The sequence below is a fragment of the Acartia tonsa genome, chromosome 8 (assembly GCF_053477335.1).
Source record: "Acartia tonsa isolate MP-2025a chromosome 8, ASM5347733v1, whole genome shotgun sequence".
In the NCBI taxonomy this organism is placed as follows: Eukaryota; Metazoa; Arthropoda; class Copepoda; order Calanoida; family Acartiidae; genus Acartia; species Acartia tonsa.
Window position 1 is genome coordinate 22,378,683 of NC_137267.1, and position 26,078 is coordinate 22,404,760.

Below are 26,078 nucleotides of genomic sequence, written 5' to 3' on the forward strand. Positions count from 1 at the left end.
AAGACAGTTACCGAAAGTTTTATATACACTCCAAGTTATTAATGCTTTTGTAGATTCAAATTATTGTCGGAAAGTTTTGGACATTCAAAATAAAAATCTTAGAAGTTAATTTGTTTCTTGATAGATGGTAGAAAACCAACCATATTGATACCTTTATAAAAAGATCTAATAATATGTGTATGATTGATGTCATCAAGGGATGTAATCGTTGACGGGAGAAAAGTTGGGTAATGTAGGTCTTCACAACTTCAATTATAAGGGCGGTGTTGACATCCCCTTTCCCTCACACTTATCATTATATTTTAGTACAATTTTTTCAGGTTGTGACTCGAAAGAATCGTGAGAAGGGGGGTCCTCGGGCAAAGTCCAGGTCTCCAAACCCAAGCTTCTGCTCAGTTCTCAGCAAGGTAACTTCCTTTAAGCTTTTAATAATGCCTATAAAAAATGACGTCAAACTGGCCTTCCATTGGGTAATAGAGCAAAACATTCAGTTAAATTGAACGATACCTCAAGTTTCTGGGATTTAAGGGGTCGTTAGACTTTTTTTATATTGGAAGGGGTAAGTTTTAAACAAAAAAGACCACGACAAAATTTTATGCTGTAGGAGTTGATTAATTTTTGTTTTTTTCACCACTTCTTAGCAACATTTGTTTTTGGGTTTATTCGTTGAGTTGTATTGGTGCAAAAAAAACCTTATGAAAGCCTCGCAATAAAATGAAATACATTTTTGTTTGTAAAATATTGCATATTATACACATCAAGACTAATGACTAATTATTTCCTAAAAACTGAACATCTCATTCTTATTTATAAATATTACCTACTTTATACTTTTTTAGTCATGGAAAGGAACAAAAGTTATAAATAAGATAAATTATAATTTGTATGACAAGATTTGATTTATTCTGTACTTCTAACTTTTCTTGGATGAGAATGTTTTTTTTCATGAGTGATTATCTTCGGAGGTTAGTTGTACCCGCCCCAAAATAGTCATAAACCTTACCTGGACAATTGTAAAGGACAACCATATTTGTTCAGCGGTTAGCGAGATCCTTCGGTACACACAAAATATCCTGTGGCGAAATATAATGCTCGATTATCAAAGCTTCTCAATATTTACCAAAAATATATTTTTTTAGAATAGCTTAGAGACCTATTTATATCCGCTTGAATAGAACTAGTTCTATTACATGCTGAAAAAATGTATAGCAACCAGGATGTTTGTACCGAAACCGATGGAAGGATAAAGCCCTTCTTTACAAGGAAGCTTATATGAGTTCCCAAGAAAGATTTTTTTTAATATTTTGGAGAAAGGTATCTCTTTTTCCTAATTGACCCTAGAAAAAAATTCCTCACCTCTTGTTGGCGCAGCCGCTAGTTATAATTAAAGCCTTATCATTTAAGAACATAACAGTATATTTAGAAAAATTACAAAAGTATAGAAAGTTTTACCCTACTGTTATGCAAATTTTATTCTTAAGTAAATATCCATGTCTTTTAATATATCAATATTGATTTCCAGATATGCACAATAATATATATGTATATATATTTATACAACATTACATAACTATATTTTTCCTTTTCTCAGTAAAGAAAAATAGATTTTAATTTTGGCCTGACAATATATATTTCTCATTTTCCTTTTGGTTTTAGGCTTTCCCCCTTTCAGTAAATGTTTTTTTTGGCAGTTTAATTTATTTTTTCTTAAATATTTCATTATTTCTTTAGTAATGACAATTATAGAATGCTAAAAAACAAATTAGTTCCCTGGAAAAAAAATTCACCCATCCTCCACCCAAAAAAATACTTAGGGATAAATTGGTTCAGGGATGGTAGGGACGGCAAGTTTAGTGCTATCAACTTGGATGAATTTGTTCGGGAGGAGGTAACTTGTAATATATTTTTAACAAAACTTTTAATTGCCATTCGTACCCTAATTTATTGGATGGCCTTGAAACTAGAAAAGAAATTGTATTGTAAATTGTTTTTCTACGCGCTAAGATTGGTCAATATTTCAATAGTGTGCTGCACTAAAAATAAATAAAGTGGGCACTGGGAGTCCAAATAATGCTCTAGTAGCAAAGCTTCTCAATATTTACCCAACAGATATTATTCAGTGGATTAGAACCGGCTCTATGCCATACTGAAAAATAATGTATAGCATTGAACTAAAGACAATTTTCAACAAATATTAAAATGAAAATAAAAAATTGATACCAGTTTTGTTAGCCCTGGTGTCACGCTTCTGCAAGCGTGTTTCCTAGGATGTCTAACAATTGGACAATCATAGGAAACACGTTTGCAGAAGCGTGACACCTGGCCTTCAGCTTCTCAGGACTAACAAAACTGGTTTTTCATTTTAATATCTGTGGAAAGCGTCTTTAATACAATGCGATTACAATCTATTACAAACTTTCCAAACCAATATAAATTTTCCTGAACAGAAGAAATATCATTTAAAAACCTTCAAGAAAAGGCTTTTAATATTATTTATAATAGATTTTTCAGTAGTTTAAGAAATTAAAAACATAGTTATACATTTAGCAAATCATAAAATTTTTATGATTTGTTGCACAAGAAAGGTTATACAATTCCTGAGAACACCTCTAAACAGTTTGTTATGCTACATTGATTTTTATATTCTTGATATTATTATTTGACCCGCGCCAAAAATATCTCTATTAATCTGATTTAGTACAGGACAAATTCGACTAAATGTCCTGTTTTAGCTTTAATAGCATATTTTCATAAATTTTACATTTTTTACATCTAAACTTACATAACAAAATATATAAAGTAGTAGGATTTTATTTGTTTGTGTGTTAAAATCTCGCCACTGAACTGATTGAATTCTTAAATTATATTTTGGATCATGGAAAGAAAACGAAGTAGCGGGTTTCGTCTAATTTTCACAGTAGCTTTTGATAGGTTAGTTTAGGTTAGGTAAATGTTAATGATTTTCCGCAAGGTTAGGAAATTTACCTCAAAGGGTAAAAGTACCCTGCAAGGGCTAGAGACAAGAGAAAATCTACTGTAAAAATACGACGAAATCCACTACTTCGTTTTCTTTCCATTATCCGAATTTTATATAGGAAGCAGGGAATTATTTTTAGACTCTAAAGTAAAAGAAAGAGAAATCTAGTAAAGAAAGAATTTTTAATCCATTTGAATTCTAATTTAATTAGAGTAAGGAGAAAAATCTGTTCAATGGAATTAAAGTTAGAGACATAGATATGGTATCTGAAGAAATATTTTATTTGCCAAAAAAATCAGCATTAGAACAAACAAGATATAAATGTCTATATTATTGTTGTTTGTATTATATAAAGGTAAAAATCTATGAATTTTGACAAAAATTTCCTTTCAAAAAATAGTTTATATTTCCTTGCAATATCCAAGTTTTTAAATGAAATCTAATTTTCTCTGTGGATCAAAGGAAATTTTCAATCACAGATTTGAAATAAATATTGATTGTGTTTTTTGTAAGTTAACGTATTTTCTATGTAAATGTAATAAGGCATTCCCCGTTAATCACAATTTTTTATGTCTTCTGTTAAATAAAGCAGGAAGGTACATTATCAACGTCTTTGGTCTCACGTGAACCTTTATTGACATATTATTAAATTTCTTAGGTAAAAGATTGGGAGCTTGGAGCCTTCACCCCAAAGACTGCTCTTGCTGATAATGTCGACATTCTCAATCCAAGGTAGGTGAAATGTTATCATTTTTTAAGTAAATATAACACTCCTTATAAGCAGAGATCTAAAGGGATATGACAATAGCTGATAAATTGGTGTAAATCCCCAATAATGTTACATAAAATTACTTTTTTTGTAGATTTAAATTAATGGTTGAATCGTTAGGACACTTAACTTATTAGTCCAACCAATCAGAATTCACTAAAAGTCCCCAAAGTTGATAAGCCATGTAATAATTAAACGCTATTATAAATCTTTGAGGACTAGAGTAATAAACAGACCATAGTCCTTCCTCTCTCTTCTCTTTCCTTGATTTCTATGCCTCTCATATTTTCTTGGGTCCTAGGGATAAATTGATATGCATCCTTAATAATGATAAACCAAATTACCCCTTCTTTTTTCTTAATTATTGGTTAAAACAATTGGACACTACTAGTTAGGGACTAACCAATCAAAAGTACCCAAATTTTTTCAGCCAAAGAATAAGATAAACTTAATGCATCAGTGTAATTTACTGTCTATTGTGCCCTCCCTCCCCTAGAATAACACCGCTTTTTTATTTCTCTTTCTTAAATCCGGAATAATATGGTTTTAAATACTTTACCCCATAACACTTTGACATTTAATATTGCGTAACATGCGTTTATGAAATTTAAATATCGGGAGAGAGGGGACATTGGGCTGTAAATAACATTGGTACTTTAAGTTTTTTATGTATTCTATTTGTTGGTTCAATAACATCGGTTACTTTTGTTGCATTTTGATTTTATGGTTCTAAACTAGCAGAGTACAATCTTTTTAGGCAATAATTTTTATCTGCATTGGGGGTTAATTTGTAATTAATCATTAGGGATGTACATCAATTTATCGTCCATTGACTTATTCTTTAAGATCCCAGCTTGTATAGAAAGATGAAGGGAAAAGATTTGGACATTAAAGGCAAATTATATTACAGGCCTGAGTAATATATGGCGGGCCCTTTAGTTTAGCTTAGCCCAGGGCCCATAAAGAAAGATATATGATGTAAACAAGGAAATTATCAAATTCCAGGCATTCCTGACTTTTATTTGCAAATCCATACCTCCTCTTACGCTCACTCAAATCATAAGGAATTTTTATATACATCTAGGCTTGAAAAGTGATACAAATTTTATATTTAATTTAGATTTTTAATTATGTAGATATTTTATAACAAAGGTTTATCCTTAACGTTAACTTTAACTATTTTTTGGTGTCTTATCAAAACATAAAATGATTTTAACTTTTTCTCTCTGTAATTGACTTTACTGTTCTTTGTTCAACACTAATGTTCTTTTTATTGCTGCGCTCCTTGTGAACATAATTGTTAATGATTTAATATTCCTTTTCTGTTGTGGACTTAGTACAGGCCTTTTTATAAAATCTCAATATTTTTTGTGTCTTTGTCTTTGATAATAACTACATGTCTTTTCAATGCTTTTTTTAAGCAATTTTCTCTCTAAACACATGTTGTTCATAACAAAAATTCGTATGATAGTCAGACCGAGACTGTTTAATTACAGCTGTAACCAACAAAGGAATTAATTCGAAAAAATATTTGTATTTTCCGCTTTTTTTCGTGATTTTTGGGGGGTAACGTTGGGTATAAAAGACGACCACACCAAATATTATTTTATATTTATTACACTTGTTGGATATACCTTATTCCTGGTTGAATCTTGTTAACCATATCACAATATTTCACTAAATAATAATTTAAACAACTTTGCTTTCAGTAATACGCCATACAGTAAACCTGACCAAGATATTTTACTAAGTAATAATTTAAACAACTTTGCTTTCAGTAACACGCCGTACAGTGAACCTGACCAAGATATATCACCAAATGACACAGATTGGGACTGGGGCATCAAGGAAAGTTAATTTACATACAATAATTATAAACCTAAGATTATTTACTGAAAGTAAACAAATTTATAAACAAAACAAAAATCGACTGCAATGTATATATTATTTGTATTTAGATGACAATTTGAAACATATAATTTATGCAATAGCAAAAAGTTTACCAATTCACACTCTCACCAAAAACCCTATACAGGACCAATATTAAAGCTACCTACATTTGAGGATTCTATAAGTCAAGCGGTTAGCATTGCGAAATATTACAATACATTTCCTATGTATTAAAGCCTGTGCCAATAAAGACATCTACTGTGGAGGGGCTGTCCACCACTTAAATTATGTTATGGAATAAATGAAACTTTGAATTAAGCAAAGCATTTGATTTTATATATGAAGGGGAGGGGATGAATGAAACAATCGTTACTATAGCCTGCTACAAGTTTCACTTTATTACAAAACATGAATATCTGGTGTAAGATCCAAGTAATATAATATCCATTTTTATTAACGCTATAAAAATACCTATTTAGTGTTTAGTATAATTTCATAGACAGACACAATTTGTTAAATGGCGCCAAACGTTTTGGGGTAAATGTGATTAAACTTTAGAAAATCTGTTGAATGAAAAGTTTGTTTTCAAATAAACTTGCTCAAACACATTTACTCTCACTCCCTCACACACACACTCACACACTTAAGAGTCCCAAAAAAGATATGTTTATAAACATTTTCATTCATTTTGAAGCAGGAAGAAGTTACGCATGCCTTAGTTATTTTTATTTCAAGTACAAAATTACAAAGGCTCTAAAAATGTAAAGCATAAAAAAATACATCTTCTAATTTAACAAACACTAAAACCATTCCATGAAATAAATCTAAAAATAAAACAGCCTAAAATCTCCAAGGACCTATGTAAAGCTATCCCAAAAAAATAGAACTCAATCAGTTCAGCTTCAGTCAAAGAAACCTTTCTACTTTATATATAGGATAGGATATGGCATAATGTAATTTTTTGCTAGGTATGGTAATGATTGACTAAGTTGTTTTTATGTTTATGAATAGAGACACATGACGTTTTATGTTTATGATTCTATCTTTAGAAATCTGTATATACAGTTACAGTTACATCTAGCAAATAGAAATAAAAATAGATAATTTATATGTTAATTGGTTATATAAACAATTTGGGTTATGATTGGAAACAATTATTGGCGTTATAAAGATTTTCCTTGCCAAAATAATTTTATTTATAATTTATTCAATGAGGAAAAGAAACCAACCAAATCAACAGCTAAAATCCAAGTAGCGAAGCACAAAAATCATAAAAAGTACGAATGGACAAAGTCATTTATAGAAAAGAAAGAGAGAACACACAAAAAAAAAGCAAGACCGACAGAGAAATGGACAAAACAATTTATAGACTATATGCGTATTTGTCAAATGAATCTTACTTAAAAAGACAGCTGTCTATCTTTAATGGGAGCCAAGAAAATCACATTTCCCCATAGCGTTAGGGAAAGACAGACAGACAGACAAAGTGAATTTAAAAAACATATTTCGAATATTTAAAAGTACCATTCACAAACTACATATACACTTTTTTTGTGTTACGTAGAAAGGGAGACTAAGCAATATAGAACATCCAATAAAACTAATGTAATGATAACTTGATTTGGTTTAAATTTATAATAAAGTTATGACACATACAAGAATACAAAATCTATTTCTACCAACCTACCAAAAATTTGGAGTTACTTTGTCATTGAAAATATAGGTCAAAGTTATTTCCTATAGAAATCTACACATTATGTAAATGAGGAAGTACAGAAAAGTCCACTTGTAGTTAGTAAAATTCCAATCAAACTTTGTTCATAAAAAGTATGACCCACATACAAAGTTAAGTGTAAAAAGATTTAATCTTTAGTGACCTATTATAGAAACTTTTAAATTGTCAACCAAGGAAGGATTTTTTCATTTCTTAGTAGCAAAACTACTCTAAACAATAAATCTATAAATATAGATGTATAACCAAACAACTACCTTGATTCTCTTTTTTGGGACCATTTTGTGATAGCAAATTGTTTTCTGCTCTTTTATGGCGTCTTGGATGTGTTAATATTCCCAACGCTATTGGTTAACTCTCTAAGACCCCATCAAAAGTCAGCACAGTGTTTTCGATGTCCTTAAAGTTATTTAACCATTTCCCCCTTTATTGTTTTACTCTAATCTCTTAACAGAGATTAATTGGCAATATTGGAGAAAAATAATATTTAAACATTAATCAAAACAATCTAAATTTCATTAATTCCTTTCTTGAAATAACTTTGAAGCAAATGCACAAACTATGTGAAATGATTAACTCTCAAGGGATCTTTTAAAGCCAATTTTGAATCCACATACAACAAACTTATAATCCTACAGATTTTCAAAAGGAATGAGTAAAATTTTTCTAAAGTTCAGTTAAATTTTCATTTTTCTTACACATTTAAACTTTAAACATTTTTTTTAATAAAAAAAGAAAATTATCAACTGATTTACAATAAGTAGAAGGACAAAGTGACTCAAAAATAAGACATGTGACGTCATAAAATGAGGGAGATGAGAGGGGAAGTGGGAAAGAAAATCCCTAAAAAAGATATGGATAATCTCTCATTTTTATGACGTCACATGGCTGATTTTTGAGACACTATGTTCCACTACACACAATAAGCTACTTAAAAGTTTATGAGTCTTATTACAAAACAACTAGAAATTACTTTTTACTAAACATTATATGTCAGAAAATCTATTATCTTTATTTTTTCCCATATACAGTACAAATTTTATGAATGAAGGCATTCTTCAATTCTGTAGTGTAATTTATTGAAAATATTTTACTTAATATTTTTTGTTCCACTTTTTTGTTTTAGACTAAACAAGTGTCTGATTTTTAGAATTATAAAAATATACAGTGATCATATTAAAAGGCACTCAATTTTGTTATAATTGAGTATATTGACCTATTCACACTTTATGCCCCTTGTTTAAATTTTTTTATTATAAAAATCTAACAAAATAAAACATGTACTAAAGCAATGATCAGTAAATTATACATCTAGACAAAAAATATAACATTTATATAGTGGCAGATTTACAAATCTATCATGAATTAATTTACAATTAAAGCTATCCTTTACAGAATCACAGTTGGTAGAAAATATTGGCTTATAAAAAAAATTATTTCTTTTCCTCTTTATTCTATGATAACTTTATCTTCTATCCAAATACATCATACTAATCTTTTTTATAGAATGATATCATGTATCTTAGCATAGTATAAATCATTTATTACATAAATCTAAAGGGGATAAGACGACCGCCGATAAATTAATTTACATTCCCAATGTTGAAACACGTCCCCAAATTTGGTAAGCCAAGAAATAAGAAATCGTTCTAATAAAACTTTGGGGACTAGTGTAATAAACAAATGAATGTCAACTCCCTCCCTAAGTTTATTATCTCTTTTTCCTGTACATTTAACAATGAATAGAACATACAATATCCAAAAACTTTTGTATGTTAATTTTCCCATTTATCAGGGTTACTAGTTTAGGACAATAGCAGATAAATTAATCTTTTCCCCCTAGATTTAAAAAAAGACATACAGATAAGTTTAAAATGAATTAAATGATGGTATCCTATACTTCTGATTTTTGGATTACTTTTAACTACTGATCCCTATTACAACAAGGTAAAATGTTAAATGCGAAGCAACTCTAAAATCAAGTTCTAAAATTGTAAGTATACCCTTAAACAATTTTTTAAGCCATTTAAAAAAATTACTTACAATTTTGTTACATTTATGTTTATCTTATTCAATTCTGACACTCTACAAGTGTTAATGTTCGTTTGTCCTACCGTTTTAGAATGCAGAGGCTGATGAATATGCAATTCTGTTCTCAAACTTTTTATTTAGTTTGCAACAAAAAAAATGAAAAGAATAAAAAAGTTCACTAGCGATAGGAGTTGTAAATTATTAATCATTAGAATAATAATTAATTATTATTATTAGAATGATAATTGATTAATTTCGAATAATTTTAAAGGCTAAAACATATATTACTATCACTGTAAATAACAAAATATTTGTAAAAAAGAAAATGTATGTAAGAAAACTATTGTTAGACTCCACTGAGTGGGGTGCAGGAGAGCCCTGGGGAGTGTCCAGCTCCCACAGGGGAGTCAAGGCTTACCACTGCTATGCTCACTACAAATAATAAACCCATAGGTAAGTTATTTTTTATTTCTTTTTATAAAATGGAACACTCAAATAATCTTAATGGAATTATTAGATATAGAGTCAAATTTCCAATAAAAAGCTAGCAAAATAAAAGTTCATTTTTACTTGTAAATAAATAAAATTAATAATCACTTTCTTCTTTAAAAGAAATTTTGTTCCTTATTAAAGATAAACAAATGTTCATAAAGTTAAATTCTATAATCGAAAAATTATTCAGTACTAAAAGTTCACCCTCTTAGAATTAGTTCTCCTCTCTAAAAGAAATTGTTTTTTTTTCAACAAATAAACTAGAAAAAGAAGATGATTAAAGTCCCTCCACAGATTATTATGTCATACGATAGAGTAGCCAATGAAAGGCCAGTATACACTGTAATTGATCTATAGTAAAATTTATGCTGCCCTCTCACTGGTTATTCAATAGTATGACGTCATAATCTGTTAAGGGACTTTAATAATCTTCTAGAATAAAACTAGGTGAAGCCATTAGTACATTATGATCAAATATATTCAAATGATATAAAGTAGAAATATTTATTTTAAAAGATAAGCATTAACATTGGTTTGGTATAGAAAATATGTAAATTATATTAAAATATTTAAATATATTGAAATCACCATCAAAGAAATTTGTCAGGATTATGTAAAACCCAATTTATCCATTCATTTTCCCTAAAGCCTCAAACGCGCAAAATGAAATTGTGTTTCTTTTGTTTGTGTTTCCACATAGACCTCATAAAATGTTTGTTTGTCTGTCTTGAGATACAAACCTCTGTCTGTAGTGGGATAGAAATGTGTTTGTCAATGTTTATGTGTTGGACTGTGCCTCTGATTGTGTTTGAAAACAAGGAAGCTAGCATATATAAGGATTTATAAGCAACTTGTAGAAAAGGAGTGTGAGAGCTGAAATGAGTAATATTAAGAGAAGGCTGAAAATGGGGAATTGGCATGTTGCCATGCCTAGCCAATGCAATATCGAATCCTTCTAAATCAGCTGGAATTTTAAGATTCATTTATAAGTAGTTTACATTTATGTTTATAAACTTTAATTCATGATAAAATGCAGTTCAAAGTCTTAGAATATATTCATTTACGAGAGTAATTTAAAATACAAACTTCTAGATTAAATGTAACCTAACATAGTACAATACATTTTATCCCAATAACTAACTAAATTCCACCTTTTTATCCAAACTTTGCCTAGCCATTGATAGATAATTAAACAATCCTGCTGAGAGTTATAAAAGTCTTACAAGTACATTTTTTATGCAATTGTGTTTCTAATCAGATACAATTTATAATGTACAAAAGAGTTTATAAAGAGACTGGATTAAAACAGATAACATGCATTTAAAACATGTTATTATTTCCCGAAGAAAATGTTTAGCTTGTCTAATTAGGTTAATTAATTCCTTCACATGTAAGGTTTTACTATAAATCATTTTAATTTGCTACATGAACACAATATTTTAGTTATTGAATTATAAATCTTTATATTAAAAATAATGTATCTATCTTGATAATTATATTGTTTAATCAGGTCAAACAATTGTAAAAGGAATGAAAACAATACAAAATTTTAGAGAGAAAAAATTACTTGACATGTGATTTTGTGCTTTATGTTTAATTTCAAAACTTTTGCGCATTTTTGCAGATTCTATTTCTACCTTTTCAATACAGTCAAAATAATGATACAAAGCACTAATGCTTGAAATGCCAATAGAAGCATATTGAACTTAAGCTTTAAAATGGCATTATCTTCATATTTCAATTGTGTTTTGGCTTTTCTTGAAATAAGAAGTGAGTGCATGAGATTTCAAATTACAAAATTTTGCTAACATCATATTTGAAAACTTATTCTGTACATTTTGAAATTCTTTTCTTTCGTTTCCATTTACCAATTTCCCAGGAGACACTGAAGAAGGAAAGTGAAATCACTTAGCAAATTTTGTGACTCTGAACCTATTGAGAAATAATTGACATGGTGATATAAAAGTATAGAAGTATGTCTGCAATGTAGGTTCTTTATGTAAGCATATTGCAAAGTTTCAGGCATGTTTACTTAGCTCAAATGTCTAGAATTTGTTTAAACCAGAAAAGTTATACAACCCTTTTAATCAGGTGTTAGTTAGTGGATTGAAACCTATATAATTGATAATAAACAGTATTTTTTTAAAAGTTTGTTTAAACTCATTATCAAGTGTAGTGTTGAAGTCCTTTTATGATTATGGGGTATTAAATGCCATCTTAGCAAACTAATACAGGAAGGCAACAAAATACTGATGAATGATTTGAAAATGTACTTTATATTCATGCATAAGGTTGCCATAACATTTTCAAAACCGATTGTCATATATAGTTTTGAGTATTTTCCAAAAACAGATTTCCTATATTTTATATTAATTTTTAATTTAAACAAATGAAATGCACAGACAGCAATATAAAGGTTGAATGAAGTACAGGCAGAGTACAAAAATTGCAATTTTTTTATTTATAAAAATTTTGAGAAAGCAATTTATCTCTCTGCAAGGGGCGATGCATTAAGCAATCAACAGAGGAACTGCAACTATTTTGATTGTTTTCTTAGACATCAATTTCTTTATTCATTGAATTCATTATATTCTATGTATTATATTATGTACATTATCTAATATTTTTAATTTTAAGTAATTTAGGTTTTGATTTAAAACAAGTCAAAAAGCAGAAGAATGTTACAGTCAGTTACAGACTTCTTTTATATTTTTTCAAAAATAATTTTGGGCCTCTTTAATCTAATATCTTAATTTGTAACCAGAGGATAATCAATTCAATCGATTTAATTTTCTTTGTCCTTTTAAATGAGTTCTGGGTATTCTAATTGTCATGATGTTTGCAAAATTAATTCAGCAGAAAATTTGCACTAGTCAACGATCTTTTTAGTAGCGGAGCTACTTTATAATTTTAAACGTTTGTCTGCCCTTCTTTAAGAAATGGAATTGAGAAAGTGATTTTTTCGAATGCTTTTAAAGATTTATGGTCGATTTTGTTTGTGTAGATTACCTTTATCAATGAGCATTCAGAATATATTGTACATGGTCCGGCGGTCTGTTGGTCATGCAAAAAAACGATACATGTTTTATGTCAGTTTCCTGATTTCTTAACTTCTAAGTATATATTTTTGTATCATATGACACTGAACATCTGCTCTATAACATTCTTTGCCCGTTTATCCAGACATTTTTCCTGCTTTGCTGCCTATAGATGTGGACATTATTGTTTATTTACATATGCTTTAAACTAACAAAACTTTCATTGGGGTTTGGCTTGTTTTATTTGCTTTCAATTTGAAGTTAGATTGAACTTCAGGAAGAATCTACAGTTAGTGCTTTCATTTAGGATAGGGTCTTGGGGACCGCTAATTTAATTGTAAACTTCGTTAAAAGTTTGAAGAACATTCCGTCCAGTGGTTTTAGTGTCTATTTGAACAGTTACAAGGCCCGCAGCGACAGAACTGTGACAGTTAAATGCCCTAACTGTGACAGTTCCCACACCACCACTCATCTGTTTAACCGTCCAAATAAACCAACGAACCTCACAGTCAGAGACCTCTGGAAAAATCCTCTTGCTACGCCCAGATTCCTAGACCTGGCGACTGCCGATGACGAATCTACATGAGAAGGACACGGGATAAATGAAGAAATGAACTGACCAACTTCTTGAGTAGAATCTTTCTTTGTTCAATTTTTTAAGGCTGTTTTAATTAACTTTACAAATAAAGTATTCTTAATCAAAATTTAAATCTGTGAACTAAACATTTAAATTTGAAATTAAATCCTGTTTGAATTAATTGTTGTTCTAATTAGTTTGAGACTAATCCGGTGTCTCCATTCTTATATTTTATATGTTAAATAGGTTATTTACAGAGGTTAATTGATAAAAAATGTGTATAAATTAGTTTGCTTTCAAACTTAATTATAAGAAAAAAAATAACCTATAGTATAAAGTAGGATAGCTTTTTAGTGTCTTGGTTGGTTTTAGGCGTTTTACTAGAGGCTAGAAGCGATGCAACTATTGCTCAAATAAAGCAACGACCATTGGCAATGGCCAAGCCTAGAGAAATATTTCGAAAAGATATTTTACATAACCAATAGATTACTCCCAAATACGCCCTTGTCTGAAGTATGGGTAAGGTAAACATTTGGTATATCCTGAGAAACAATAATATGATTGAAAGCTGTTGTAATATACATACAGTCAGATATATAATTGGATTTCTGTGTTTTGATGGTTATATTAATATATTTTTTCAAATAATTCTAGATTAAAAGCTATTGGTAAATTATTCATTGAGGAAAGGGACAGTGGGCTGTTTATTATACAAGTCCCTAAAGTTTTATAATATCGTTTTCTTAAATGTTGGCTTAACAACTTTCGGGACTTTTATTGAATTGAATTTTCATTGGTTGGTTTGTATGTAATGTTCAGTGTCCGAAGGTTTCAATGACTAATTGTAATCTAAAGAAGAGTTTTTTGTGCATCTTCATTGGGGATGTACATCAATTTATCGGCAATTGTCTTAACCCTTTAAATCTATTTAGATATTATATCATTACTTTATTTTATGGGATAAAATAGGTATATTGAATGATCATATTTGAAATGTATTTTCTCAGGACTAAGGTCCATAGATGAATATAGATAGTACATCAGCATTCCAAGTACACAACTATCTGTTCATATACCTTACTGATATGCTTACGAGAATGACATAAATGTTTAAGAAAATATCAAAATTTGAATATTATTTTTCAAATAAGAAAAGAAAATCTTGGTATTTTTAAACCATTCTGTAAATATTTTTGGCATAAAAAATAACTTAGACATCAAATACAATTTTGGCATAGTCCCCCAAATTGCCTGTATGCAGGGTTAGGGCCCCCACAGGGATTATAAAAGACTTTCTTCCCCTCATCTTACTTTAAAAGAAAAGAGTCGGTTGGAAGGGAATTCTGTGCTAAACAGGTTCTATGAGAGAAATTACTATAATTTTTTAAGTAATCTAAAGTTTTACATGCAGTTTTTTTCACTTTTGAAAAGTTTTTAAAAAATCTGAAAAAAAAAATTTTATAATTTTTTTCTTCCTAATCAACCGAAAATCACGAAAACATTATAACAATATTGAGTTGCTTTTATCAAATTATAAAGTAGACACACTCCCAATAAGGAGTGTCTCATCTATTATAAAAAGTATTATATTACATTTATGCACATATAATATTGTTTACATAGTTTTCCTTTTTGTTACACCTTTTTTATTTATTGATAAAATGTCATATATTTATTGACCTCTGAAAAGTGTATATATTGTACAAAGTCTGCATAAAAGCTTTTTTTGTAGGTAAAAAATAGGTAGTAATGGAACAATTACCTCGTCAATATTTTTCCATGCAAAAACTGAATGATATGTTTGATGATATTTAACAAATGTGGGAAGTATTACAGTTCTGGTACCCAAAGTTTTGATAATTAAACTATATAAGAAAAGATGCCTTGTTTCTGGTACCCAAAGTCTAAGACAACCAAGTGAATAAATTTTAGCCTAAAGGCTCTTCTTAAGAAAAATAGATCATCATCAATATCGATAATATGACAGTCACATTCACTTTGATCTACTGCTATATGGTCGACACAATTTGATTAATATCATGTGGATAAAATGTCAACTATCCATAATACAAAGTAGAATGATGTCTCTCCGTCCGTCCGTCTGTCTGTCTGTCCGTCCCTTAAGATCTCGGTAACCACTGAACCAATTGGATTCTACTCTTCAGGGAACATATCTACTGGTCCTATGGTGGTTTTAAGCTATTTTCTGGGGGTTTGGAGGGACACCCCCAAGCCCCTCAAAATATATAAAAAATCCCCCTCAACTTTTTTTTAGACAGTTAATTAGAAATGGGAGGTTGCAGCACCAGAGGTACATACTGATAAATAGTCAGTATAAAACTTTAAAATTGCTTTTAAAGGCTATTCAAATTTTACAAAAGTCTGGAGCATAGGAATGATTTGGTGGGCGTACTAAAATAATTAGTTAAAGAGTAGCTGTGCTGCTAGAAACACCGTGTGTACTTTGTTTGAGCCCCTTAGCCTTGAATCAGCGGCGCCTTATCTTTGATGCACTTTAAATTTACCTCAAATTAAACAATTCTTCTTTTGTTTTGTGTTCTTTTAATCTCTCTCTCTCTCTCTCTCTCTCTCTCTCTCTCTCTCTCTCTCTCTCTCTCTCTCTCTCTCTCTCTCTCTCTCTCTCTCTCTCTCTCTCTCTCTCTCTCTCTCTCTCTTTCTCTCTCTCATTTTCTCATTCTTTTTCTCTCCCTCTCTATCTTAGCTACGAAATAGTATTTAGAAATTTAATGCCCTTGACTTTTTAGACACCCCATTGTGAGTGATAAGGATTCAAAGAACTATCAGAATGAGTAAAATTATAATTTTGATTAACACTTGGAATGTCACTTTTAGACTGTCAATAGTAGAATATATTCAGCAGCTGAGCATAACTGGGGAATTAAATGTACATTGATTAACAATCTATGGTAATTAATTGAGAAATAGTTATTTATTGCATCATATTAGACAGCTTTTCGCGGATAGTAAAATGATAAATTAATAGAATAATTCACGAGGGTCTAACAAAACTGTCTATATTACGAAGATTTTTTTTAGTATGTCTAAGAACCGGTTCTATTCCAGCGGATATCAATTGATTTTGAAGAAATACTGGAAAATGTATTATTATTTACATTTACAAACTATCCTCTAAAGAGAATATATATTCCTGTTATTGAGTTACTCAAGAACATATAATTTAAAAACAATTGTTTTTCTTTTGTGTTTTACATACATGAATAATACACTGGGTAGTTCTTACCTTTTACGCTTTCATAGTTTTTGCGGATAACTTTTAAAGGGCGAGGCATTTCTATATTAAAGCTATGTTTGTACGACAGTATGTTAGTTAATCCTGTAGTTATTATGTTAGCATAAATATGTAGTTAAAAGATAGCCTTCATAATATTTGTTAAGTCAGAGTTGACAAGTTTTTTTTAGTGCCTTAGAATTGACACTAGCAGCTACGCCCCTAGAACCTCTAGGGGGGATTCCCCTATTTCCAATTTAAGTTTTAGAAAGGAAAGGAAATCTTTTGTTGGGGGGGGGGGGTATTTTTTTATTTTGAGGACGGAGACAACCACCCCAAAAATAGTTTTAAGAAAACCATCCCTCTAGACTTATAAGAATCGAGAAACGAGAACCTCTTACTTACTTCATCCATTTGCCCATGGTTTTGTGTTTCTTATGGATACTGGCATACTTTTTTTTTTCAAATCTAAGTATTAGGAAATTTTAGGATTTATAAAATATTTATATGTTGTTAACAATTTACATATATTTGAGTTTAAACAAAGGTTTTATTGTTTGAATTAACAAAATATTCATAATTAGCAAATATTTTAGTTTTAAAAAATGTAAGGCAAAGAAAAGGTACAAAATATGAACTCATACATCTAAGGGAGGGAAGGGAATTGGGCTGTTTATTACACTAGTCCTTAAAGTTTTACAATAACGTTTTTTCTTATTCGATTGCTTAACAATTTTGGAGATTTTAAACATTTTAATTGGTTGGTTAATTAAATTGTGTGTAATCTACATAATTTTGTGTATCATCATAAGAGGATGTGCATCAAATTATCGGCAATTGCCACTAAATAAGTCTAATATACAAAACAGGAAAATATTTACATTAACCCCACCTAAAAATAAAGAAAATCTACAGAAAAATTAAAAATTCTTTTGTTATATTTATAATTGTAATTAAATAACCCTTTTAAAGACATTTAATTGGTTCTACAAGCAATTAAATGTCTTTAAATAATATATTCTTTTATAATAAGATTATTAAACATTCCAAAATTCCTGTAGAAGCCTAAAAGAATGGAATTTTAAACGACTCGATGAGTAATTCTTATATGAAAGACAGGTAGCCCCCCCCCCCCTCCCACGGAAAAGCAAGGATAGAGCTCATGGGCCCCCCTTCTCCACATAAGAATTATGGAGGGGAAATTTTAAAGTCAAGGTTGTCTCTATTAGAAATGTGTTAGATAAACATCCTCTTTGTTTCTCTCTCTCTTTCTCTCTCACCTTATCTATCTTTTCTCAATCTCTCTCTCTCTCTCTCTCTCGAAGCGAAGCTATAACTTATAAAGAGCTTAACGTCATCTGAATTTTAAAAGTTCGCAAATCCCCTTTTAATATAGATTTTGGTTATGGTATTAACTATATCACACTGTCAAAAAAAAATATATTGGCAAATTATTGATTTATCTAGCTCACCACTGATCCGATTAGGAATTAAAAATTTTTTATTTCACATTCAACTTTGAATGCAGAGCTTTTAAATGCTAGGGACGCCGCCGCTAGCTAGCCATAAACGCTATTAAAGATTTTTGATGTAAATTAATTAGCAGCATTTCTAATTACGATATTATTAATATACATTTTGTCAAAATTTTCTCTTTATGGATGCTGTTATTCTTGTTGTTACCCTTGAAAGAAAGAAAAAGGTAAATTGCAATATGAGCAGAAATTGTTTGTATACTGTACATTCTATAAATATGTTTCATATAGTCATGACTCATATACACTATTTTATCCGGGAAGAAGGAAATATTGGCCTGTAATTTACACCAGTGCCCAAAGTTTTATAAATACGTTGGCTTAAAAACTTTGGGTATTTGCATTGAATTATGTTTTTCTTTACATTAGCAGTGTCAAAGTTAATTAATTTTGATAAACAGAAGAGTAATTTTGCTTATTATAATGGGGGATTTTTATAAATTTTTCGTCCATTGCCTTTTAAGATTCCTGATATTTTATACTGTTTGTGCTAAACTGTTATTATTTTGATAATTTACATATGTTTATTTGAAAGGCTAGACAAACTTCCATGTTGTACTTGGAGTCAGATTGTTCACAATCACTTTCAATAGTTTTGTCAACTATAATACCTTTATGCGAAAAATCGTCCTGGTTTTTATAATTTACATAATGTCTATTATTACATTTTTCTACCAGAAATCTACAATATCGCTATTCTTATAATACAATAATCTAAATATTCATATAATGTCGACATAACACCAGCTACTTTGCTTGCAAAGTTATTTTTTCGACACAGTATGAATATGAATACACATGATGTTCAAATTTGCACATATGCTTTCCTGTTATTTTTAGTCACTTTGACCTTTGCAAAGCTTTTGACTTGTTAGCTCGAAGTATAAAGAGTAATTTCATTTTAAAGCTGCGCACATGTTGAGTTTTTACAATAAATGTAAAGTATAGATGTAAAATTGAGATACTACCTGTCTCAAGCGGTGGAGACCCTTTTTGTCTTTTGTAGGGACTAGGCTCCGTTTTTATTTCATTCGCTATTAGCTGATTTTAAAGACCCATTACAAAAATAAAGCCTGCTCTATCATTTTACTTTATTGTTTAAACACTAAGATTTTAAATAACTTTACTTTTATGAAATTAAATAAAAGGGATAGTTACATTAATTTTTTCAATAATCAATAAATTTAGCAAATATCGTCGAAGGTTTTTTATTGTTGTTTTGGGATGGAGGAAAATACAGTCATTTTAAGATATAAGACAATGAACAAAAGATTGATTTACATGCCCAATGTTGTTGAACAAATTTACCTCTTCTGTAGAATATAATTATTGACTGGACATTTTGCTATTTTTTATAGAATACTCTAAGTTTTTAATCCAATGAATTAATAATATGGTTAGTAAAGTGTGTTTAAGGTTAAATGTTTCATCAAAAATAGTTTTTGTGCGACCCTTAAACAAATTCATATTTACAAGTAAATCAAATTAGAGTGTACTCAAGCAGTATCTACAAACTAAATATGCAGAATAAGTAAGCGTAACTTGTATAAGAATGTTTGTAAAATCATGTATGGAATGTAAATTAGACAAAAACATCCGGTAAATTGTCCTAATATGAATTTAAGGATATATTACATATTTACATTCAACTCAGGGATCTAAAGGGATAAGAAAATGGCCAATAAATTGATGTACATCCAAAATGATGATACACAAAATTACTTCTTCTGTAGATTGAAATGTGTGGTTGAATCGTATGAACTCTCAACTTATTGAACAAACCAATTACAATTCATTAAAAGTCTCAAAAGTTGTTAAGCCAAAGAATAAGAAAACGTTATTATAAAACTTTCGTTGGGCTTCGCTTTAATGGATGTTATCATGTTACATGATTTGCAATTGTAACGGCTATTACGAATAGTTTGATATAAAGACAGCATAAAGTGTTAACATTTTTGTTAGTTTGTATAAATTTTTAAAAACTTGAAACTTTCATATCTCGTCAAGGATTTCATTGTTCTCCATTTAAATGTAAATTACTGTTCAAATAAGATAAAGAATTTTTAGTAGGAATTTCCGCGGATTTATGCTGTTGCGATAGATATACATTTTTTGCAGCGAGGCTACTTTTTAATACAAAATGTCGTTGTCTGTCCTTTGGTTGGGTTTATTAAAGTTAGGTAAGGATAGCACAACGTGGTTGTTAGACTACCGCAAGTGGTTTTGGCTGATTTTTTTGGTTTGCAGTTAGAACAGTTTTTCTAACTGTTTTTGTTGCCAACTTAAAATCATATTATTGGTAATTTTTTACAGTGTAGCTTTTCAAAGATCCTTGGAAGGTTTCTAAATATTTTTTGGAAGGTTGCCACCATTCTTCCATAAAATTAATATATACTATCCTATTATATAAGGTAGGAGGTTTTGTGTCTGAATCTTAAGATCTCAGTAGCTGCTGAATTATTTGAGTTCGCCTTTTGAGGGATAATGACAAAGGTCCCGGAATGGTAATAGAATATTTTATTTTTTGAGTTTTAAACTATTTCCCTGTCCCCTTATCAAACCTTTAAATGACGAGCCTCTAAATTCTAAGTCCTTAGTCGCTATTATTACATAATTTAACATTGATATTATTCAGATGAATTGGATGTTCGAATAGCTGGAAGATACAAACTGAAGAAAAAAATTGGTGCCGGTTCTTTTGGAGATATTTATGAAGGTAATTATAATTATTTATCGCATTTTAATTTTATAATTATTATAGACAGCTTTGGCGGACTTTAAAAAGAAAAATAATATTGAGACTAGTTTTGTCAGCCCCGACGAGAGGCCGAAGGCACGGGATAACAAAACTGATATTATCTTTCCAAATGACAATTTCCTACAAGGTAGGAAGTATGCAGTAATGTGTATTCACACATTGTTTTCATACAGGTCATATAAGTAAAACAATAAATACTAAGTATTAGGACGAAATATTTTAAAGTTCTTTCTTTTCAGCCATTGACCTGAATTCTAACGAGGATGCGGCAGTGAAACTTGAAGAAACCAAAACCAAACATCCTCAACTACACATTGAGTGCAAATTTTATAAGGTATTTTTTTGGTTAGGTATCCCATTTTATAAAGAAGTAAGGTTTTTTTGTGTTAGGATTTCGATAACTTCTAAACTGATTGCGTTCTCAACATCTAGGAAGCTGCACATAGGTCCCATAGTGATTATAGTCTATTTTATTGTTAGTCGGAGCTTCCCTACGTATTGATGTTGTAATCATTGTTTTATCCTTAAGTCCTATAATATGCAGTGTACCCTTCGTACATTGACCTACAAATTACACTGGTTTCCAAAGTTATATAACCAAGTTATCTTAATCGTTTGCTTCAGATATTAGAATACTTTTATTGATTGGTTGGTTTCAAACTACAGAGTGGGTAATTTTGTTTATTATCATTAGGGATGTATATAAATTTACCTTCCATTGTCTTATCCCTGAAGATCCCTGTCCACTATGTATGTATCATCATCCTATAATATTAAGTGATAAGCTTTTTTTTCTGTAGCGAAGGATCTCGCTAACAGCTGAACCAACATGGTTCTTCTCAACAGTGAAGCCTCTTATAGGCTCTGAGATGGTTTTAGGCTATTTGATTATTTTTTTAAATAAGTCTTTTTATGGTATAAGGCTATTTTTCTTCTCTTCGAATATAGAGCCTCTAGATGCTAGGGGCGTAGCATCTAGTCTATAATACAAAGTAGAACGATGTCTGTCTGTCTGTCTATTTGTTTGTAGCGAAGGATCTCGCTAACCGCTGAACCGATCGGGTTCTCCTTTACAGGGTAGCTTCTCATAGGTCCCGGGAAGGTTTATAACTATTTTCTTGGGGGGTGGGACACCCCCAAACCCCCCTTAAAAATGAAAAATACTCCACCCAAAAAAATTTCTTTTCTTTTTAAAACTAAAATTTAAATAGTGGAGTCCCAAAAAAATCCCCCCCCACCCCGAAAAAATCTAAAATACGAAAAATTAGTTTCATCAAGCCTCTTAAGGGAAAGCCCATAGAGGCTAAGGGCGAAGCCGCTAGTCTATAATACAAAGTAGAACGATGTCTGTCTGTAGTAAGTAGTAAGCTTATTTTGGTTGTAGTGGAGGATCTCGCTAACCTCTCAACCGATATAGTTCTCCTTTACAGTGAAGCTTTTTATTGGTGTAAGAAAGGTTATTAACTATTTTTTGGAAGGATATATCCACTCTCCAAAAAAATATATAAAAAAGGGGGGGGGATGGTTGGAATTTCCCTTAACCATCTTAATGGCCCCTAGATGCTTCTGGGGGCATAGCCGCTAGTATATTCTAAAGCATATTAATATGATGCAGACTGACCAAATATTAATGAGCAGTGACCCAGATAATCATGTAGTATACAAATGCTCACAAAAAATCAATATATCAAATTAACATAGATATGCTTTCTTCACATATATGTAGTACTAGAGTTGGCTCAATATAACTATATCGCTATTGGCTAGTTTTCTATAAGTACATATCTATTTATCTATTTCTCAATAAATCAATTTTCCTCCCCCGCCATTACTATCTAAAAGAAAGAAGTAAATATTTATTAATTTAAATGATTTTAAAAAGATTATTTCAATTTTATTTTTTTTACATTACCATCACCAAAGGGTTAATATGATTAAAATTTTAGTTTTAATATTTTAACACAAAGGAAGTGTCGCCACAATCGAATTCTTTTAAAATACATTTTTCTTAGATTTACTCTATTATGAGCGTATATTTTTTATTTATGAAATAAGGATTAAATACTTCAATGTAATTCAAATATCTACATGAAGTGAAAAACTTAATTCATTCCATAAACAAATAGGATAAAGGTCTTATCGCTTTGGTCAATGAGAGTTTAATGAGGATTATTGGAGCACTATGAGTTTTAAACACTTTACTATTGGAAGACTCGAGCTCATTTATAGACGTTTATTTCCTATATATATCTGTCATGGATCTTGATGCAATGAAGCAGGCTGTTTTGTAAATGTTAAAAATTGGAAGATTTCATTAAATAAAAGTAATCGCAAATATACTTAGTAAATGAGGCAAAAGTCACACATCTTGTGAAAAAAATACAATTTAATACAAAAATTTAATATCCACTCAGGGTTTTGCTAGGAGTGTGCACGAAGAGCACCCCACAGTTTTGACAAACCTCTAAAACTAAATTCAATGGCTGTAGGCGTGGCGAAGGGTGTCACACTCCCTTATAATAGCCAAGATCCACAGGGAAAACTTTAGGGAAGAAAAAATAAGTCTTTTTCGCGCATTTATGTGCACTACCAGATAACTGTGCAGTATAACATTTTTAAAATTTTTCGTAGACACTCAAATGTCGGTTAAATTTTATGCGAGGAAAATATATAGGTTGCACCGTTTGGCCGTTAGACTTAGCAGCCTTTTAAATTTAAAGATTTTTGAAAACGTTGCTAGGAATATCGAAAACCGTAAACTGCATTAGATCCTCTCTACGTTTATGTAGGACAAATTGATAATACAAATTCAGAAGTAAAATGTAATTTCAATTTTTCATGTCATTACTTTTTATTTGCTATATGCACTGCTAATATTTGAATACAAGTTTAATAACATAAATACTAGAACATTATCGTCATATCATCAATATGAGTAAATTGGAACATTCTATGTAATTAAGGACGTCCAAGCTTTTTCATTTGGAGGGGGGGGGTAATCTTTAGATAATATAGGCAAGGACGTCCAAGCTATATTTTTTATTTTAGGGGGGGGGTGTAATCATCCCTTATTCCTCCACCCCCTATGACGTCCCTGTATATTACAAACTTTTCCAGTATTGCTTCAAAACCGATGAATATCCACTGGATTAAAACAGGTTATCAGCCATACTTATAATCTTGGATTATATCGTATTATAGCTAGTTTTCTATGAATATTAAAATAAAAATCGTAATATTAATACCAATATTGTTAGCTAGGACCTTCGGTCCCTCGGGGCTAACAAAACTGGAACTAATCTTATATTTTTTTATTGTCCGACGAAAGCTGTCTATAATACGATGCGATAAATATTTATATAACCTCAATATTCACTATTCACCTATTCATATTGGTAGTTTCATAGAAGATTAGTAGAGGGACTGAGCTGTTTGTAACACTATCCACGGGGTTAGGATCCTGTGCTTACTTTTAATAGGGTCTTTGCATATAAGCCAATAACGATTTCCTAGCAGACGAGAAATGTTCCCTCCACTTGGGCTAGGTATTTGTCTGGGTTATACGTCTATACTTATACAATTATTGTTGCTTCCCAGTCTTTTTTGGGGTAAAATAAAAATATTCATACTAAAGGAAATGCACATTTTTTTCAATACAAATACAATACATATATGCATTATCTTTTATAATGTTATTAGCTTTTGTTACAAACATTATCTTGTCAATTTATACCAAAACTTTTGAGTTTCAGGATAACAAATAAAAATAAATATTCTCAAGGATGAGCAAATCTAAAGTATTTCATGTTATTGTATATTTTGAAAGGTCGTATAAGTAGTTACTTCACTAACTAAAAACTATGATGTATGGTTTGTTTTATTTATTTTTTTACACGTGATAGTTAAATTAATAATATTCATATAGTGGACAATATTGTTTTTTTTTATGTTAAAAGTTGTCTTTACATCAAATTAAATTGAAATAAATATTAGTAGACAACTTTGATTTAATGTGAGACATTTTCAAGCCAAAAAAAATGAAAAAAATTGCTTTTAGCATTAAAAATTGGTTGAGTCAAATAGTACTTTTTAAAAAAAATTACAAAATTTAAGTTTCATTCAAGGTTTTTTTTATAAACCCTTATTTATGCCTATATCCATGGTATGTAAATGCAGTCGCAAAATTATTATGACTGCACATTTTTGCAAACCACTGCAATTTGGGTTATGCAATTGGGAAGGACAAAGTTAAGTAAGTTACAAAGTTTTAATATCTTTCTATATGTGTCAGGAATTTTATCAAATTGACCTAGAATCTTTTATATATATGTATGTACAAGTACATGTTATGGACCATATCAGAAATTTAAGGTTATTACTTTGGGAATAAAATTTATAGTACTGCTTTGGCATATATTTAAAGCAACAAAAATATTTATTACAAAATTTCAATTTTTATAGTAGTATGTTCTATATTTTAGAGTTTGTAGCCTTTGTTTTTTCATGTATTATAAAAGGCACAAGACCTTGAACTCTATATATTTTTACACCAGAATATAAAAAATCTAAGATAAGAAATTAATTGGAATAAAATGTAAATTTCAATTTAGCAGCTGTGCTAGAGACTCTGTATTTGAAAGGGGTATGGAAGAGCAGTAAAATAGCCTTAAACAACCCCAGAACCTTTGTAAAGATACCCTGCAGAACATGGAGAACTAAAAACTTACTGAATTATTAATTAGATTATCATATTATTAGGTGATGCAAGGAGGAGTGGGTATACCTGTTGTAAAATATTATGGCAATGAAGGAGATTATAATGTTATGGTTATGGAGCTACTTGGTCCCAGCTTAGAGGATTTGTTCAATTTCTGCAACAGGTAAATATGGCAGCTGTAACCAACCGCTCAATTAATTCGAGGAAAAATTCGTAAAGGTTTCGTTATTTTTTTTTTTTTTTGGGGGGGGGGGTAACATACTATAGTAAAAACGAACTTGTTGTCTGTCCCCAAAATATTTTTATATTTAT

The 26,078-nt window shown here is 30.1% G+C and overlaps 1 protein-coding gene across 2 annotated transcripts in view; it reads left to right on the forward strand.

The window, feature by feature from the left end:
* The window catches only part of LOC145326306 (uncharacterized), a 62,209-nt gene that overhangs the window by 17,798 nt on the left and 18,333 nt on the right, over positions 1–26,078 (forward strand). For both annotated transcript variants that reach the window (XM_080169589.1, XM_080169590.1), the window contains exons 3-9: positions 321–407; positions 3,636–3,709; positions 5,525–5,592; positions 9,748–9,852; positions 20,927–21,007; positions 21,289–21,383; positions 25,808–25,929. In XM_080169589.1, the coding sequence (XP_080025715.1) occupies positions 321–407; positions 3,636–3,709; positions 5,525–5,592; positions 9,748–9,852; positions 20,927–21,007; positions 21,289–21,383; positions 25,808–25,929 (632 nt within the window). The remainder of the gene's footprint in view (positions 1–320; positions 408–3,635; positions 3,710–5,524; positions 5,593–9,747; positions 9,853–20,926; positions 21,008–21,288; positions 21,384–25,807; positions 25,930–26,078) is intronic.